Source organism: Synchiropus splendidus, chromosome 19 (assembly GCF_027744825.2).
Source record: "Synchiropus splendidus isolate RoL2022-P1 chromosome 19, RoL_Sspl_1.0, whole genome shotgun sequence".
Lineage (NCBI taxonomy): Eukaryota > Metazoa > Chordata > Actinopteri > Syngnathiformes > Callionymidae > Synchiropus > Synchiropus splendidus.
Window position 1 is genome coordinate 12,505,336 of NC_071352.1, and position 19,803 is coordinate 12,525,138.

At 41.4% G+C, this 19,803-nt stretch overlaps 1 protein-coding gene across 2 annotated transcripts; it reads left to right on the plus strand.

The window, feature by feature from the left end:
* Window positions 1–936: 936 nt before the first annotated feature.
* On the plus strand, window positions 937–19,621 carry znf652 (zinc finger protein 652). 2 transcript variants are annotated; one of them, XM_053852438.1, is made up of 7 exons: window positions 2,341–2,397; window positions 3,180–3,275; window positions 6,334–7,625; window positions 8,159–8,306; window positions 8,669–8,784; window positions 11,149–11,293; window positions 15,353–19,621. In XM_053852438.1, exons 3-7 carry the CDS (start codon window positions 6,603–6,605, stop codon window positions 15,952–15,954), a joined length of 2,034 nt encoding a protein of 677 aa, XP_053708413.1. In that variant the 5' UTR covers window positions 2,341–2,397; window positions 3,180–3,275; window positions 6,334–6,602; the 3' UTR covers window positions 15,955–19,621. The 2 variants fall into 2 exon arrangements, with proteins under 2 accessions (XP_053708412.1, XP_053708413.1); XM_053852437.1 differs by lacking the exons at window positions 2,341–2,397; window positions 3,180–3,275 and adding an exon at window positions 937–1,223.
* Window positions 19,622–19,803: the final 182 nt, after the last annotated feature.

Here is a 19,803-nt window from a genome sequence, read left to right on the forward strand (position 1 = left end):
AATGGAGACAGCAGGAATGAGAGCCATGCAGGACAGGATAAAGGACCGGAAACTGGTTCTGAACTGTGTCCACGACAGCTGTGACGTGGATGTGTCTCTCCTGGAATTTGCATAAAATACTGGAGGTCGCCAGTTAATGGCACCATTATTTTTGGGGTATTTTTGATAAACAAAAAATCTGTTGTGATGACCAAAATGATTTGACTATTATACAATAAGACTTTTAAATCATGTAGTTAAATGTCATGACCTGTCAAGGATATTTATATTGGCCGAATATATGAACCAGTATTTTTTTTCTGACAAAAAAATGCATTGGTGCATTGATTAAATGAACGCAAAAAAAATGATCAGATATTTCCGATTTAAGAGGAAATACCGCAATTTCCGTTCTTTAAAAAAATACAATGAATAGTTTGAGAAACGTATAGAAATCATAAAAGGGTTTTGTTGGATGGAATATAAAAGGTACATTTAAGATGAGTGCACATTAGCAGCAAATTTAGGCTCCAAATAATTCATTTACATTCAAATATATGTGGATTTATAGAAATTATTCCCCAACTCTGCAAACCAGAAAGTAATACACCACATCTCCAAATGAAAAAGTAGTGACAGATATGAAATAATTCACCCCAATTACTTAGAAACAATACAGACAGCAAAATTAAAAAATGAAAACCTGGACTTTTGTGACTTATTACTATTATTATTACTATCACTACGACTACTATAATAATAATTATTATTATTATTATTATTATTATTATAGTATTGATAATAGTATTTATTATTATTATTGTTATTATTTTACCATCATAATTAATATTGTGACTCTATGCTGAGGGTGAAACGAGGTGAATTCGTGTCTTACTCTCATTGTTTCGATCAGAGCCCGATCAAACTCAGTGCGTGTGCGCGCCGCTGCTGGTCGGAGGGAGGCAGGTTTCCAGACACACCGCCGCGGCGCGCCTCTCCAGTCCAGACAGCGGCCTTCCTGCCGGGGATGAGCGCGGGCCAGCTGAGTACGAGCCGGGCCACGTAGCGCGGCCGGTGCCCCGCCATCTCTGCAGCCCACTCTCACCCCACTACAGACCACACTGCTCCCGTTTCCCCCCCGCTGGACCGTCGCCTCCTCCGCACCAATGTAGGCAGTGGCAGTGTGTTTGAAGCCCGAATCTGTGCAACTCTAATTGTGAGGAGGAGGTCGCCCCCAGACGGAGGTAAGCAGCTGGATCGAGCAACATAAGCAAAACAAATAACTCCATTTTGTGCAGCCGCACTGCCGTCCCCGGGCGAGAGAGCCACACTCTCCGCTGACAGCGGGGTTGGTCGCGCTGACTTTGGGACTGTGTCGAGTTGAGTGGGATTGTTTGGGAACTATTTGCCTTTTCACCCATCACGATGGGATCAACTGTTTACCATGGAGTCGTGTCAATCACTCGCCCGAGTCTCGCCTCTCCTCCGTGCCTCGTTGTCACACTTTTTCCCCCACGATTGTTCATTTGGCTGGTCTAAATTCGAAGCGGATGATCTGACGTTGATGTTAGCCAGGAGCTAACTAGCGCCACTGTGGACGCGTCAAAATCTCTACTTTGGTGTCGCTAACCCGCACTTCAAGACAACGCGCGCGCTCTGTTGAGTCATACGCCTGCTTTTCCAACGAATCGCTGACAAACTAATATTCCACGAATGCTCGCGGAGCTGCCTCTTTGGCCGGTCATGCGCTTGCAGGTTAGTACCTATTGAGCAATGCTAACAGGCTATGTAGCATAAGTTGGCTGGGCCTGCACTGTGTTGGTGCTGTGTGGCTCCTTTTTAACCCTTTATTCACTACATTATGCCGCCAGCACGTGTATGAAGTTTGCCGTGTGTCAGACGCATTCTAACATGAAGCACTTTTTAAATGACTTGATTTGACTGTGTTGTTGGAAGAGGCTCTACATTACCTTTAAAGGTTCAACCTTATAAAGCCCTTTAGTCATCTGTATTCACTGATATTAACCATTGTTTGCTTCTTATTTATTTATTTATTTTTATTTATGTATGGAAATGATATCTTGAATGCTGTAGAAAATGCTGCTACTCATTTGTGTTGCCTCAGATTTGCATTCTATTCATGTTTTTGTTCCATTTTTAGGTTTCCAAAATGCACTCAAGTATTACATACCGTATGTTCCGGCCATTTTTTTTTCTTATTAAAGTATTGCTGGACCTGCGACTTGTTATCAGGTGATACAAATCTATTATTTCCCGTCTTGTTAAGTGTTAAGATGACGACAGAGAAGAAAATCCCTTTCAATGATGCCCTCCGATATTGTTGATTCTGATGCACCATCGATTGAGAAGGTGTTTTCCAAACAAAGAATGTCACGTGATCCCACCTCACAACAGCAGGTAAACACAACACAAATCGTGGAACTGGACACTATTATGACAGTAGCACTAACCGCTCAGGGAACTAAAGTTCCTGTGCGCACCCGAAGAGACGGGCTGGGTGAGAGCGGCTGATATTCACTATACTGCCCATGATTTAAAGGCTAGTATTTTCACTGTCTTAGTGCAATAAATGTCAAGGCTCCCTTCTGCTTCCTGGTTTCTCAGTCAGCTTGCTTCTTGACTAGGTCTGTTCTATGTCACAGTTCAATTCAGGACAGAGGAATAGATATGACCTTAGTGGTGTTAACAGATTTTGTCAAATAAATGTCAACTTATAGTCCAGTGTGACTTATATGTTTTTTTTCTTCATGATTGATTTTATTTTTGACTGCTGCGACTTGTATTACGGAGCCGCTTGCAGTCCGAAAACTATGATATGTGATTTTCAAATGTGATAACCTGCAGAAAATGGTGAGCAGTGGTTGCAGTTGTCTGCTCTGTACAGTTCCCCCACACTGTTAGAACATCATGTTGTTATGGTGTGTATTTTCATTTGTAGATGTCAGTGTTTTGGGCCCATTCATTATTCTTTATTATCATGTCAGGTATGTTGAGGTAACAATGACATCTATGTGGTATAATTTTAAGTCCATCCTTGCTTCAAATTTGATAGAAAACTCAGTCTCACTCTGGAAACATTTTAAATATTTCAGTTTCTCTCATCTAGAAGAGTCACATCCTTCAAGTATTATATCGTAGCATTGATTACCAACTTACAAAATGCCATCTGTCTTTTTTAGGAGCTGCTTTCCCACACTTGCTCTTCTTTAATTGAATATCAGCAGGAGGGTGCTATGAACTGCCTCATATGACTTCTACCAGACGACAGTTATTAGGTACTGTGTGTGACCTATTTTTTTTTTTTTTGTCTGGCTCAAACGCCAATATACTTCCAGAGGTGTGGGGCACCAAACTGTGAGCTGGTTAAGGTATTATGAGTTTGGACAGGGTAAGGAATGTGAACCCTCACACAGTCTCCCAGCAGCTAAAAAGGCAAAGCTTATTAAAGACTCGACCTGGGGTCGGTGCTTAGATTTGTGAAGGCCTGTTGCATAGCAAGGAGTGGACTTGTTCTGAATGTTTCATGTTAGCGGTTGAGTTTGATGCAGTCGCGCACTGGGGCATTGAGTGTCGCTCTCTTAAGCCAGTATGCCAAACTGGATGTTAACTCTTTTTGTAGCCAGTTTGTGGCCTTTTCTATTCATTTTTTATCACAGTTTTTCTTGAAAACATGAATAATAAAATCAAGCCAGTGGTCCTCCTTGCCATCTGAATGGTGTATGGTTGCTTTGTCGACTTATTTCTGGCTTTGTGCTCCCTGAGAAAGCCGCACCTTGAAATGTGACTTGGCTGCCTTCACTGATGTCAACATAAGGACTTAATAATGACATTGCAGAGTCAGCAAACAGACCTGTATCAAAGGTATTCCTATTTAGTCCCTGTAACAAGTGCAAGTGCCTGTGTTTTCCTGAGGGAACATGGGATGTATCAGCAGGACAAAACATGTTCTGGATTTCTCTTATGAACCCCATGAGCAGCACTACTTTAATGTCTGTTCAGCTTTTCAGGGAGTGAGCAAGAGCATCTTGTCGTGCACGTATGTCCCGCAACACTCGCATGCATCCACATCCATACCAGACACTTCTGTGTCGGCTGGTGACCGAATAGGTTCAAAACAAGTCGAAATGATTTTGACTTCCCGACTCATGTGTCGCACATTTCCTCTTTATTTCATTTCTTTGTTGTCCAAGGCGTCAAGTATGAAGCGCGGCGGCCTCTGACTGCCATGGTGACGCCTCTGTGCAAAGTGTGATTCAGTGCAAAGTCTGCGTACAGTGTTGTGTATTTAAAAGTGTTGGAGAGTGAGAAGTGAATTGCACTGTGCAACGAGTAGTCAACCAAACTGTCTAGAGCCTTCTGTTTTCTGTTTGTAGCCTGTTCACAGTGACTGAGCTAACTTCTACCAGAAGGACAAGAATTAATTTGCTGTCTGTTTATATACTTTAATGCATTTTTTCCATTTCTTTTGTTGGCTGAAACCCTTTATTATAATATAATATAATTCTTGAGAATATTCAGTTATCTAAACATTTACTTTCTAAGAAAAACATGCTTAAAAATGGATTCTCGACTATAGTCTTTCAAATATTTGTGCCTGATAAATTTGACAAAATCCTTCGCTTCTCGAGTTACTTTTAATTTCAGAACAATATGTGACTCTTTCCTCAGTTGACGTCTGCTGTAATATTCCATTGACTTTACTGCACCTGTAGTTGTAGATTTTATACACTTGGTACTGCCCACCTGCAAGTCACCAAACAATCCAAGATTACTGTCAGAATACTGGGATAAAGAAGGTTGGCAAAATTCTGATCAGTCCCAGAGGTTTGGCTCTCAACGGATGGTTGTGCTAGAAGACTAATTCCCCACGATATTGAAAAGTATGTGACATCCGCACATCCACATCAAAGAGCTGCTTTCAGAACTCTGACTCAACAATGTGGAGAGGTTTCACTCAGTAGTGTGAGTTACATAAGCAATGGCTCTGTGGGTTTGTTTGTTGCCGGGATTTTTGCCAGTTGACTTTGAGAATGAAGAGACAATTGCCTTCACGTTGTGCTCGCCGTGCTTGAGCTTGTAAACTGAATCGAAAATGCAAAGCGTCTCTGTTGCCAGTGAAATGAGGTTTCCTCTGGAGTCACTCTTGCCCTGTGTATTGGCCACAGAAGACAAGCTCTGTGTCCAACACGCCAGTGAAGTGGAAGAGAGTCAGGTTCATTGTTTCTGCTGCTGAAGTCAATTCTACATTAGTCACTGTGTGTCAAAATGAAGGGGATGTTTGCTTTGTTTTTTCACCCAAACGTTAAAACCCAAAGACCCGGAGAAGTCATGCAAAAGCTGTTTTTTTTTCTATTCTTGGAAGGAAAAGGGTGATATTCATGAAATGAGTGTGATACAGGAAATGAATGGCTCGCACTCATCTGTGCAGAGCGGGCGTAAGGTCGTGCGAGGTCAGGAAACTGTCACATAACTACGCCCTGAAATGAATGACTCAAATCACCTTGGCATTTGGTTTACTTTTATTGTGCCGAAAACATCAATTCCATTCTTAACATTCACTACCCTACACACACACACACACACACACACACACATATATATATAGCTCTTGAATCTAATAAATAAATCATGCTTTTGACTTCATCATGACCCCGTGATCTTTATTTCACATAACTTATGTTTGAGGTTTAATATATAAGTCAGAAACGATGTATAAATGACAGATGTATTGTGCCCCAAACATGGCCATTTGAACAAATATCTGACATGTTTTAATGAATACTAAAATAAACTAAACATGGCTTATTATTTCTTTTTGGCAGATTTCTTTTGGTGAACCACAGCAACAAAACCTTAAATGCTATTTAACACTTAATTTGGGGAGCATGCATCTAAATCTTTTTCATTAATTGGATGGTGTATTAACATTTATTCTTCATGAATTTTGTGATATTGCACTCAGTCGTGATTTTCCTTGGTTATTTCAGCCCTCACTGTACTAAAAATCCCGTCAAATGAGACTGTGTTGAGACTGTGTTTCACTACTTCGCTCAAATACGTCTGACACCAGCTGAAAAATGAGAGTATAATATTGGATATCCGGGTTTTTGTTGTGCTTGTGTAACCTTGAATTGTTTCTTTCATGGAGTATCAGTTGTGGTTTCTTGATCTTTTCGCGCGTGTTTGCTGGTTGTGGTTGTCACTCCCACCCACGACGCTGAAACACGCGCAGGCGAAGGTGTTCTGTATTAATAACAAGAGGTTTTAGTTGCGTGGTGGTGGGCTATAGAATCAGAAGTCACTAATCTCTGCTCTTTTCTTGTCTTTTCCAAGGTGATGCACAGGAAATGGCTTCTGCAGCAAGACACACGTGCCCTGATGGCTGCTGCAACTGTGGCACCACATTTGCCTGCAGAGTTTGAAGACCCAACGTGTGGTGCAGAGGTGTCTGGAGAGATTTAACCTCAAAGACTATTTGTTTGAGAAGCAGACATCATGGGTGCTCTTTTTGAGTCGGGCTGAGTCTCTCTTGTCTCATCCCCTCCTTCCTCCCTTGACAAGGAGGGTTGGGGACCAATTCTCCGTTCCTCGTCTCCATCTTGATGAAATCCTGCCAGACCTTCAAGGAGGAAACCTCTCTCTCGAGCCTTGACGGGATGTCACAGGAGGAAGGGCGGCGGCCACAGGTGTCCCAGTCTTCTTTTCATCCCACGAACACTAATGTGGACCTGACGGGGAAGCTTTTCAAGAGAGAGGTGGGAGGTCAACCCTATTCTGTGTTAGTGGACAATAAAATGGCCAGCAAGACGTCGATGGGAGAGATGAGCGTCAGTCAGCTTCCTGTTCAGCACACGAGCCAGCAGCAGCAGCAGCAGCAGCAGTATTTCAGGGAGGGAGTTTTGAGGCAGGATTCGGGCATGCAGGGCTCCCAGGTTGGCAACCACGGTTCATCTGAGAACACAGAGGAGGAAGAGGAAGAGGAGGAAGAAGGTGAAGACGCAGGATTCAAGCGAGAGCAGATCATCGTTGAGGTCAACCTCAACAATCAGACACTTCATGTTTTGAAAGGTGATAACAAAACGGACTCTGAAAGGGGAGGCAGTGATGATGATGAGGATGATGGAGAGGATGAGGAGGACGAAGAGGATGAAGAAGAGGAGGATAGTCCTGGAGTCGAAGAAGAAGAGGAGGAGGAGGAGGAAGAGGGCAATGAGGATGAGCTGGACACTGAAAGGACTCTGAAGAGGTCCAGGCGAGAGTCCATCAGCACATTAGCTGACGGTCAGCCTTGCAGGAAAAGCCTGCGCACAGCGGCAACGGCCACACCGGGGGTGACCACAAGAGGACGACGGAAGAGCGCGGAGCCGCCGGTGAAAAAGCAGAGATCGGCCAAGTCGGTGCCACCGTCCACCGGTGCTGAGGCTGAAGGAAAGACTGAGACGGAAGAGAAGGAGATGCTGGCGTGCGAGAAGTGCCCGCGCATGTTCAACACCCGCTGGTACCTGGAGAAGCACATGAATGTCACTCACAGAAGGATGCAGATATGTGACAAGTGCGGGAAGAAGTTCGTGCTGGAGAGTGAGCTGGCCTTACACCAGCAGACCGACTGTGAGAGGAACATTCAGGTAAAAGCCTTGGTCTCCTACCATTCGCCCTCAAATTGGGGCAAGTTCGTGAGGCTCACTGTCAAGAATTATTCATGAATTATGGCCACTTTGAAGTGATGGTCACACAAGCATAGGACCTGGGCTGTGCTCTGATAAATCAAGTTCAATGTTCATGTTCATGTGACAAACGTCCAGCTTTTCTATTTACATATTGATATTGAATATAAAATAATCACTATTTTCTCACTAATCATTTTAATACTTTGCATGAGTATTTTTTAATGAGTGAATGAATTTTTTTCATATTTAAGTTTTTATTTAAACCATTCTTGTTTTAAAGCTTTTTGTTCATATTTATTTTTCCCCCCAGAATGCATGGTTCAGTTGTCTTGTTGTTAACAAAGTGTGTGATATGTACTCCTTAATTCACAAGTTGTGGTTGATCACTGATGTAAATAGAGGGAGCCACAGGATACCGTTTCCTTGTCGCATGCAACGCCAAACAATATTGAATTATTATGGCGTCTGTTTTTGTCCCCTCTCTCTCTCAGTGTGTGGCCTGCAACAAGTCTTTTAAGAAGCTGTGGTCGCTCCACGAGCACATCAAAATTGTACACGGCTTCGCAGAAAAGAAGTTTGCATGTGAGATCTGTGAGAAGAAGTTCTACACGATGGCTCACGTCCGTAAGCACATGGTTGGTAAGTGATCATGTTGTTGAGATGCCTGGATGGAACAGCCCAAATAAAATGTAAAAAAAAAAATGTCTCACTTTATTCAGACAATCATACTGAAGTCACTCTTGTCAAGATTGTTAGACACATCAGTGACTCAGTCACGAGTATAAAGTAGGACAAAACATCATGAAATAATTCAGTTGATAGGTTTAATAGGCTTTTCTGCACCATGTTGTGTTGTCATACGTTCTTAAATATTTAATAAAGATTATTTTGTGTTAGCGTACGTCATCCCCGTCTGATAATAAGGTCATGAATAGATGCCATATTAGAGGTCCAACAAAGTGTGTGTTCGTCTGAGCTCTGTGTGTTGTCTGTTTTCGCAGCTCACACGAAGGACATGCCGTTCACCTGCGAGACGTGTGGGAAGTCCTTTAAACGTAGCATGTCTTTGAAAGTGCACTCACTGCAACACTCTGGAGAGAAACCCTTCCGCTGTGAGGTAGGAAACTGCATTTGCAAAAAAAACAAAAATGATTCTTGCCGTGATGTGGTTCTTTTATCATACAGTGGTACTTGAATGCATCATTTTTTGATGTCTTTTATACATCACTTTCGACCAATGTTTCTGCTGTAGACTGCTTTTCAGACTGTTTGCCACTAGGAGGTGCCAAAGATCCTTTTATCGAAGGCCGACCAAACACGTCAAACCTGACATGTTTCGACTGAAAGTTTTCAATCTGATAAAGCCATGAGTCGTGGCTCTATATATATATATATATATATATATATATGTATGTATGTATGTATGTATGTATGTATGTATGTATGTATGTATGTATGTATGTATGTATGTATGTATGTATATGTATGTATATATATATATGTATGTATATGTATGTATGTATGTATATATATATATATGTATGTATGTATGTATGTATATATATATATGTATGTATGTATGTATATATATATATGTATGTATGTATATATATATATGTATGTATGTATGTATATATATATATGTATGTATGTATATATATGTATGTATGTATGTATATTTATATATATATGTATGTATGTATGTATGTATGTATATATATATGTATGTATGTATGTATGTATATATATATGTATGTATGTATATATATATATATGTATGAATGTATGTATGTATATATATATATATATATATATATGTATGTATGTATATACAAAAAATGTGGTGGTTACCACTTTTATTTAATTATTTTTTTTATTTAAGTCACCTATTAAAATGTATCCTTCTTTATGTCTCTTTAAATATATTTCGTTTGAAGAATGCTTGAATATAGGTTGGTGGATGAATACTTATGTCAATATTATCCCTACATTTTTGCAACAAATGTCATGTTTTTTTGGGGTGTTTCTTCTCCACATCTGTCTGATTTCCAGTTTCTATGATTATTTCTTTATTTATTTTTAAGTCAAAATTTCCAGGCAAGCAAGTGACATTGTCTGGCTTCATGCATTTTTCTGATGTTTTTTGTTTTGACTCTGTGATGGTCTCAGAATTAGAATATCAACACGTATGTTAACCGTTTGCTTGTTTTTGGCTGTTCATAACCTCCTTTCACAACCGTTAATTGTAGTGCTGTACGCCACTAGCCTGTGACTCATATACAGTCCATCCTCTTGCTGGAAGGCTGCTGTCGACTAGTAGCAAATTTATCATTCTGTCTCGCAATCGCAGCCATTTTTATTTAGTTTGAGAAAATAAAAATAGTTTTCCCCTAACAATACATTTTGTGTGAGCAAAAAAAAATAAAAAAATATTTATTAATGTAACATTTTGTTTCAGTGTTATACATTGTAGACTCACTGGTGTATTAGACCCATAAAGGCACGTTCAATGTCCATTAGGGATTTCCCATTTAAGTATTCATGCACCATGTTGAAGTGCCATTTGTTTTGCAAAAAAGTGTGCCCACCCAGCATCCATCAGTCATTTCCCTATGAAACCGTTACCACATGACTTGAACCTGAATTAGTAAGTTGACAAAAGGGCGGCTTTGGCCCCGCCCTGTACGGTTTCATATACACTCAAAACATACAGTCCACAGCATATGTTGCTGGGTGGAGCTGCTGCCACCAGAAACACAAGCTGTTATAACATGTAATTTCTGCCTTGTTAAAGGAGTGTGAAGTGAAGACAGCTGGGTTTAAAGTCCAAGTTAGTGTTTCACATTTGCATTTCCAGGATTATGCAGGTGCAGTGTTTCTGACTGAGCATGTATTTTTGGGAAAGAAATGAATCTAAATGTATGACATTTTTGAAAGGGATTTTTGTCTCTGGTGCCTTAAAATACCAGGTCGGCAGTCTGTTTTATCTTTTCCTTACACACATTGAACTATTTGATCGGTTTTCTCTCTTTCTTTCTTACATTCTATATATTAAAGCGTAACTAAGTGGATGTCAACCTATGTTTTCACAAAGATTTTGTTGGCCTATACTTACACTGTAATTACAATACAAGACTGAAATATTTGAACTAGTAAGGCAACATTATTTGAGGTTTATAGGTTCTCCCTTTTTTCCTGACAAGCACAAATAGATTTAAGGTTTGTAATAAGGCGCAGTAGGTCACACGTGTCCGTCAATGATTTACAACTCTTCCGCTCAAATGTCCTTCGAAGTTAACAAGGAGCACCTTTACGATTGCTATGCTGAAGACACATGAAGAACCTCTGTTGTGTCTCTGCAGCTGTTTAGTCATCATCTGTGTTGACACACTGATTTATAAAGCCAGCTATCAACCTTGATTGTCATTGCCGGATCTTTTCAGATTAGGTTTGTTAATATTCTGTGTTGCTTCTGCTGCAGAACTGCGACGAGCGCTTCCAGTACAAGTACCAGCTGCGCTCCCACATGAGCATTCACATCGGCCACAAGCAGTTCATGTGCCAGTGGTGCGGCAAAGACTTCAACATGAAACAGTATTTCGATGAGCACATGAAAACGCATACAGGTGAGACATCAACCGTCAACGCCTTGGTTGGCTTCAGTAGGTCCAAACACTTGGCTCTAAAGCTCAACTCAGCTTTCCTCTCTGCCTCAGAAAAACATGTTTAAACCAGAGGGCTTTTTATCAGTGTTTACCGCGGTTATCAAATCCACTTGGACTGATAACAGTTTGTCAACTGGCCGTGCTTTTGTGACATTGCCAGGTGATGTTTTTTTAAAACTTATTTGCAGAGCAGATACATGCTACATTATAGTCAACAACATACTAATTCACTGTATAAACATATACCTAGTTGGCAGTGAGACTGTGTTTATTTAGTCACGAAGTCGATGTCCAACTTAGGTCTTTATTACATAAAGAAAAAATAGATTAAGTTTCATTTTGAATAATATATATTTGTTTCAAACAATGTCTTAGGTTTGTCTAAAAGAACTGGTACAAAGCAAGATATTCATTTTATATAATAGGGTTGACTAAACTGGGCCAGAAACGAAACACAGAGCTATTTTGCTAATAATTTGTGTTATCATTATCAGTATTTTATGGATGTGACTGTGCGCTTAGCTCAAAAAAAAAAAAACCAATAGATCGCAGATGATAAAAAGTATAAAAACTAAGTGGAAACATCGAAAGAAACGGATAAGAAATAACACGTCATGGAGGTGGACATGAACATGACCATTTTGTGGGTGCTTTTCATGGGTAAATCCAGAAAGAAATCTCAACGTCGGACCTGTTTCATTATGGCTTCTTTATCGTCTACATTCTGTGTCGTCTGCATTTTTTAAAAATTTTTTATAAAGTCCTGCTTGAATAATCTGCAGTCGTCTAACTGCATATTGTAAAATGAAACATTTTCACTCATGAAAATACAAGTGCATTTAAGTCACATGCATTTTTACATGTACACTTATAAGATTACTTCACCAAAGACCCAAATGGATTTCAGTGAAACATTTGTTGTCATGCTTTTAAAAGTGTGTACTGCTACAGACACAGAGGAGCTGCTCTCTGTAGTTAGAGGCTCGAAAGGGACAAGGATGAAAAAAGAATGGAGACGGTTTTGCTATTAATACCAACAGTCGTGACGTGACACTTTATCGCAATATTACCTCTGTTTGGCCACAGAGGATTTAGAGAAATACTTTACACATTGTACATATCACTCTTGCGCGTCGTCCTCAGAACAGTACAGTTTATATGTGATATCTACTGGTGTCTAAATTTAAATGAATTATTCCATTGACTTAATCAATTTATTTAAAAAGTGTAACTCACACAACACATGTTGCATTCCAGCAGATCTCTGATCGTTCTACCTTCATTTTTGCTCATGTCACCCTTTTATGCATCGTAAGTAGGTGTCTTTCAGATGAATGAACCCGCCTTTGCCTCACAATCTGTTTATTCTAAATATCAAATACTAGTGAAATCCACTTTCCTTCCAAACATGATAGACCAAACTTAAAGTATCGTTGTCCCCACTGGGTATGGGAACCGAATTCAGGACTTTTATTGGTACCAACCAAATTCTGTCTGTACTACAGAGTACCGATTTACATTAAATCAAGTGGTACCATGTTTCGGTTCTTGACCATGCTTTTAGCTAGGAGGGCGTCTGGGCATCTGCAAAACGTGAAAAAATGGACGCCGGATTCTCGACCGTAGCTTGGCTGCCAGATTACACTGGTATGTGGCGGCATTTTGCGCCAAGCTACAGTCGAGAATCGGGTGTCCACGACCAGACGCCCTCCTAGCTAAAAGCCTGTCTTGAACACATCTTTAAGACCATGAGTAGAGGCCATTTTCCAAGCTGGACCAGAACACACCATTGTGTAATGACATTGCTGTCTAGCAGCGTAACCTTCAATGCATTGAGAAATACATAGGCTAGTTTAAAAGGATTTCATTATTACACAAATAGACGCACGCAAAAGTACCAAAAATTACTGCCGTTGAGTACCAGTACCAATTCCCTGGTATCGTTTCAAATGTTAAAGGTACCGATCCCTAGTCTCCGAACAGACACTACGCCAGACGGCCGTCAAGTGTTCCCTAAAAATAAAAAGGGATGCAGCCAAGCTGGACGTTGTAGCATCTGAAGACTTCATGTGGTTTTCTAATGAGAGAGCGATTCACCTTCAAAGTGTCTCACAGAAGCCGCGGCTCATAATGACAACCTCGACACCGACTGGATCACATCCCTGTGATCTTCTTTCACTGCCGTTTTGCTGTTTTCCAACCCAACTTAGCAGCTGAGTCTCTCCTCCTGCAGCCTGGTGTGGGTGGACACGCTGCTCTCCGTTGGCCTCTCTCAGTTATATTTGTGATGTGTAATTACGCTTCTCTGTACTCTGCCTGCCGCTGGTAACATTTAATCCCTTTTTAGCGAGGACACACCCAGAGCTGCCCTGTAATAGGTACGTTCGACTCGGCCTTGTTCCTTTCAGCGTGGTCGGATTGTCCAGGAGTGTAATGTAAAAGCTGCAGATGGCTGAATGTCAGCCATCACCTTTTGATATTCAATGTGTTTGGAGGAGCATCCTGAGAGCCCTCCAGCAGCCTGCTAATAGACGGCTGCGTGGGTGGTAGCCGGCACAGTTGGTGGCGCCGTGGAGGGAGGTTAATGTGAGTGGCATTCCTACTGAGCTGCTGTTGTTCATTTCCACTGCTCTCCTCCAAGTGTGAATTGTAATAGCTTCCCGAGGAGTGGGTGGGCTGACGGCAAAGACCTCCATTTCAAGATGGCAAATGATTAGCACTTTTGAGGGAGAACTGAGCGAAGGAGGGGGTTTTCTTTAGAGGTGGAAAGTTAACTTTTGAAGAGCGGCGCTCGTCTGATTCTCTGAAATATTTCATTCCTCATTCGAGTGCGCTGGTTGCCCCCTCGGTTTCCTCAAGCTTGCTCTTTCATTGCTTTAAATGTGTGACATATGAGGGGATCTCAAGGAGCTCTCAAACTAATGGGGAGAAAAATTCTTCTGGAGTCTGTCTTGTTAATGGTCTGACACACTGGTGTCACTAAAATGACTTTTCGCCCCTCATTTTTTCCAGCCACATACTACCCAAAATTAGGAACCTTACACCCAAGTGTGACACTGGAATCTGCAATTCTCTATACTGGAGCAGTTGGGAGAATCCACTTGGTCACCCACACTGTTTCAGGGTGTTTCCTCCTCACTAATACAGACCTGCAGGAATGTTTCTCCTCTCGTGAACTAGAGTCACCAGCGTAGTCAGTTTCATTTCGTCATTTCAAGTACAGTTATGGAAACATAGATCAGTGAATATGATCCAGTGTGTTTTTTTTTAACATAAAGATAATGTCAGAATGGTAAGTTGTTGGTCTAGGACAGGTCCAGTCCGTATCCTGGCTCAGTTCAAGAACTCTCTGGCCTTCAAAGCCTGTGGTAGATCCTTTGAGCACAGGATTAGCCAGGTCTGCTCTGAGGTGATGTGTTCGAAACGACTGTACCTGTGAATATTTACGCTTCCTGAAACTGCGTCTAGACAGTGTTGACACCGATCCTTGGGCTGAAGGTGGTGATCATCACCTTAGTGTTTTTTAAACATTTTCCGTCGTAATTTTTATTTTTTTATCGTAACCACTTCTGTGCTGAGCATTTGTTTTCATGCGTAGTGGGCACCACACATCCTTAATGGTCCACCTTAACTGCCCTCTTGGACTGCCCCCCAGGTAGCACTGTCATGGCAGTGCTATGCAGTACTGTTTACACAGAGGCGGCACCAAAGGTTCCCTCTCTGGATTTTTGAAAGTTGCAGCATGAGGGCAATCACGATGCCAGCATTGGAGAGACGCACGTGGCTTCCGACCCAAAATAGAGACAGACACTGATGCGTCCTTCTCCACGTCAAGCCACATCAAGCATTGTCTTACTGTCCTACTGTAAGACGATAACCTGTCGTAACGTGCGGATTCACAGAAAAGAAGGCTCTGCGTCAAAGCCCTTATAGGGCACTTGTTGACCAACTGTTGTGCAGCTTCACTGGAAACCAAGTGAAGGTGGACCTCACCATTTGAGCGTTTTCCTCTGCCTGCAGGAGAGAAGCCTTTCATCTGCGAGATCTGCGGGAAGAGCTTCACCAGTCGGCCCAATATGAAGCGGCACCGCCGCACCCACACGGGGGAGAAGCCGTACCCCTGCGAGGTGTGCGGCCAGCGCTTCCGCTTCTCCAACATGCTGAAGGCTCACAAGGAGAAGTGTTTCCCGGTCAACAGCCCCATTGTTCTGCAGACTAGCAGCTCCAACGTGCCTGTGCGCATCTTTGCCAACACTTTCTCCTCCCCGCCCCCGTCAGGTCCCGGAACCTCAGCTGCCACGCCCGCCACCGCAGCCGCCCCTCTTGGACCTCCAGGAGCCGCCCTCCCTCCGCGAGGCCTTGTGGGACACACATTCCCACACATGCCGCTTCACTCCACATCCTCCCCGCACCCTCCACAGCAGCAGCACCTTACGACCACACCGCAACACACCACCCCTCATCCTCATCACCATATCGTGGTGCCCCCAGTTTCCCATTTGCCCCCGCCGCCTGCTCTATTTAAGAGCGAGCCCCTGAACCACTGCGGCCATGAAGACAACGGCTACATGCATCATCTGGCCCCACCTGATAAGCTTCCTGGAGCCCCTCAACACCACTGAACTGATCGACCCCTAAATGGGTGCATTATATATCTACAAAGAAGACAGGAGTTTTAAAGGTATACCCTTTCTTCTTGGCTTTTAGTCAGCGTTGATACACAAGTTTTCTCTGTATATAAGAGGGTGCAAAGTTTTATGGAAAGGATTCTCAAGATGATCCATTTGCACAGTGGTTACTTTATAACGTGCAGTGCTCCTTCTGATCCCCACCCCTCCCCCAAATAGCAATACTCCACCTTTCCTACGATGGAGATGTTTCACATGAATGTTTGGGACAGAAGCAACTTTTCTCTTTGAAGCAGAAGCTTCCTGTCAGACGCAGTGCCATTAGTGAAGATCAGTGGAGTTTAGGGACTCGGAGTAAAGTCCTGTCGCTGGTTTGAATCCTGACCAGATTCAGCCCATGGGTTAACGGTGCTCTCCATTCCAATCCATAGATTCTCTCTTTCTTTTTGTTTGTCTGATAAATGTCCAAAGGTGTCACGCCTGTCTTCGGACTTGATGATCAAGTTATGCAGGACATGCTGGACACACACACACACACACACGCGCGCACACACACACAGAGCATGCGGTCTCTCATTGACCGTGATCAGTGCAACCTCAGCTTTCCTCACTGTTCTTCAACCTTTCAGATAAGGAAGTTCCATCGAATACTGCCACTGTGAAGGGTCAGACAACACGACCCGAGTCAGGATTTAACCCTTCGCTGCTGTCCGAATGAAACGGGTTCCCACATCAAAGGTCACGTCACACTCACATACACAGACCTGGTGCAATTTTTCATCCTCACAGAAAACAAAATGTCCTCTCAGCCTTGGTTGATTCTCCAGTTGCTGTTGAATGTTGCAGTTTTATTTTTACAGAACTAGCGGTGCCGGTGACCTTGTGTAATCCTTGTATGCTCAGCAATGTGAGGACTGAGGAACTGATCAATATAACCTATGTTCATGTATTATTCGTTCATTTTATATTTAATTCAGCATCAGAAAGTAAGAAAGTTTTGTTGAAAATATTCTTTGAAATATGTCACCATTGGAGAAGTAAGAATTTCTTGTTCGTCTTTTATTTTATTTATTTATTTTTTGTTCCCAAACCTTTTTCAAAACTAGCATAATTTCGATCAACTCTTCTCAAGGTGGCGGTTAATTCAGTTTTAAAAAAGCTTATGAATGACTGTCAAAGCTCCAAATATCAATGCTCATATGGTGCATAAAAAGATAAATAAGTAAAGAACGTTACCTAATCATACATTTTAAACACTGAAAAATGAAAATATACCAATGTTATGTACTACAATGGAGATTATTTGTGGAGATTATTTGTAATTTCTAAACAAACCAGTACTTTATTTAAGATGAGAAATGGGAATTTATAAGGGAGAAGATCAGTGAAGTGAAAATACTTAAAACAACAGTCTTGGAAAATATATTTAATAAAAAATGGTGATCCTTTCAGGCTCTTTCGTGTTCCCATAAGGCTGACTAAAACCTCCAGACATGAAGTTGGAAAAGCAGATTTCTCTAGCCAATGATACACAATTGGCGTCCTTTGACCCCAAGTAGCTAATATGTTGACTCCCTATCTGGCCTCTTTCAACCTTTTCTGGCTGAATGTCTCAGACATTAGACATTTATTTCTGTTAATTCTTCAATGTCTTTAACTTCTGAATTCATTTCTAGTGATGAATGGATGTGGGGGTTCAATCTCTATTGTTCTTTACCTTCGAATCCTCATCTGTTTGGCCACTATCCTTTTGTCTCCATCTGAACCCCCAAAACCTTCTTTTGTTATTCAACACTTCGTGATCACCGTTCCGTAACAACACTGACTTTACTGAATAAAAATGTGGTAATAATGTTTTGTTTAAGGCACACAATAGTGTGTACTTTCTAGTCAAGGAAATAAATATTTTAACCTAAATCTGGTGACTGACCATGACTTAACCGCCACTTTAAAATGATAATTCCCTCCAGATTTTTTACATTTTCTTTTTCATTTTTTTTTTTCTCCGAGAGAAATTATGAAATGCTAAATGAAATGAATGAACTATACATGGACCAATTGCCGATAGTACGAATGTTATTTAATGAGATGAAGCAAAGGTGTTTTTTGAGCTCCTAAACCCAGAGCGACTGTTAACTTGAGGTGCGAGTGTGAGAGTCCCCTCCTATCTGAGTGCTCTTGTACCAAAAGCGGCTTCACACAAGCCTGGTGTTGACCTGAGATGGACTGTAGCCGTTGAACCAACCGCCACATCGACCCGAGGACGGCGTGAGCCTGCCATTTCTGTGTCTTAACTTCTCTCGTCCTCTCTTGTTTAGCCGGACTTTTATTTCTAAATGGCCTTTTTCTTTTGTGTGTATTATCTGCACTTTACGGATGCGTGGGTGAGCGCAGGGGAACGAGGGCGCCACGGTGGACTGTGAGGCGGTGGGAGTGAGTCAGGGAGCGACAACACTGCCATGTTTTAACTTTCATTTACTTTCCCTTTCACAAGGTTGCATTTTAAGGGGTGTCATTCAGTTTTATGAGGGTCTTTTTTGTAGAGATTAATATGACCATAAGAGTCATCTAAGGGTCAAGGAAATAAATGGTGAATTACGCACATCAACACTCACAAAATGGTGCATTTATTTTTTACAGGAAAAGTACATTCGATGAACGGTTTCTAACTATTGTCTAAGACAATAATTTGGTCTTTTTTTTTTTTTAATGGTAATGAAAATCAGGAATGATTTTAGTTTAGGAAATGTCATAAAATGGTGGCAATGTAATGTTGTTTTGACCAAAGATAGATTTCTGCACTACTTCTTTGTTTTGTCTTTTATTTAGTGATTTAAATAAATGTCCAGCTAAAGGATTTGGAAAGTTCATGAGTAAAATGTTTTTAAGCTAGTACTGCCAAACACAAAGGCAATAATATAAAAAAATATACTATGCATCGAAAAAAAGGATAAAAAAATAGTATATTATACTACCAGAAAAACAAATAATGGGAACGACATAAGAAATCAAACTGTTAGAAGCCTTTTATAAACACTAGTTGGTTCTGTATTTAAAGTTACCAGTGGCTACTCTAAAGTGAGGAGCTGAGCAGCATTCCAGTTTGTGTCATGTGATCCACACTTAGTGAAGTAAAGCATGGCAGTGTGGTCGTTGTCCTACTCTTAAGTGGATGGGCTTGTTTGGCAAGGAAAGGAGGAGAACCCCTGGGGCAACTGGAAGGGACCATAAAAACTTGGACATAAATTGTATTTCCCATGTTTCCCCAACAAAACTGTCTCCCTTCTCTTCAGCGAGCTCATGTGTCCTCTCTCGTCTTAAATCGCCACACGATCCTCCTCCTCCTTTCTTTGTTTTCTAGAATGCACTTTCGACTAAAACGTTCTTGGCTAGATGGAAAAGAAAGTAACATTGTATATTCTTTAAAGATGTTTAAAAGTCCGCATACTTTACCCCCCCAGTTTGTATTTCTAACCACTTAATGTAGCATTGTGTATTTTATTATTGTATCCGGTACAAAATGTGCAGCTTTATAATGTCTTTCTTTTTGTATGTTATCTGGAGATTAAGGAGAAGTGTGAGGGGGATGGTGGGCCTTTTTTGATAATGTACATTGAAATGAGTGCTAACTTTGAGAATTAAAAGCGAGTAGCCATGATGATTATGGTGTGTTTTTGCACTTCATTTGTGTGAATGTGCTGGAGCGCTGACTACATTCTGGCCTCAAAATAAATTTGAACTTCGCTCCAAATTGTCGCACATTTCATTTAGGAATGTTGCGTTGCTGTGGCGTTCGACAGCAAAAAGTGGTCAGGAGAAAGAGTCAGGACATTAGGAAAGTAG

What these genes read in the sequence shown, in the direction of transcription:
- znf652 (XM_053852437.1), top strand. Translation starts at nt 6,603, where the DNA reads ATGAAATCCTGCCAGACCTTCAAGGAGGAAACCTCTCTCTCGAGCCTT. An exon ending in CGTCCGTAAGCACATGGTTG is followed by an intron (nt 8,307 to 8,668) that starts GTAAGTGATCAT and finishes CTGTTTTCGCAG; the next exon opens with CTCACACGAAGGACATGCCG. An exon ending in GCACATGAAAACGCATACAG is followed by an intron (nt 11,294 to 15,352) that starts GTGAGACATCAA and finishes CTCTGCCTGCAG; the next exon opens with GAGAGAAGCCTTTCATCTGC.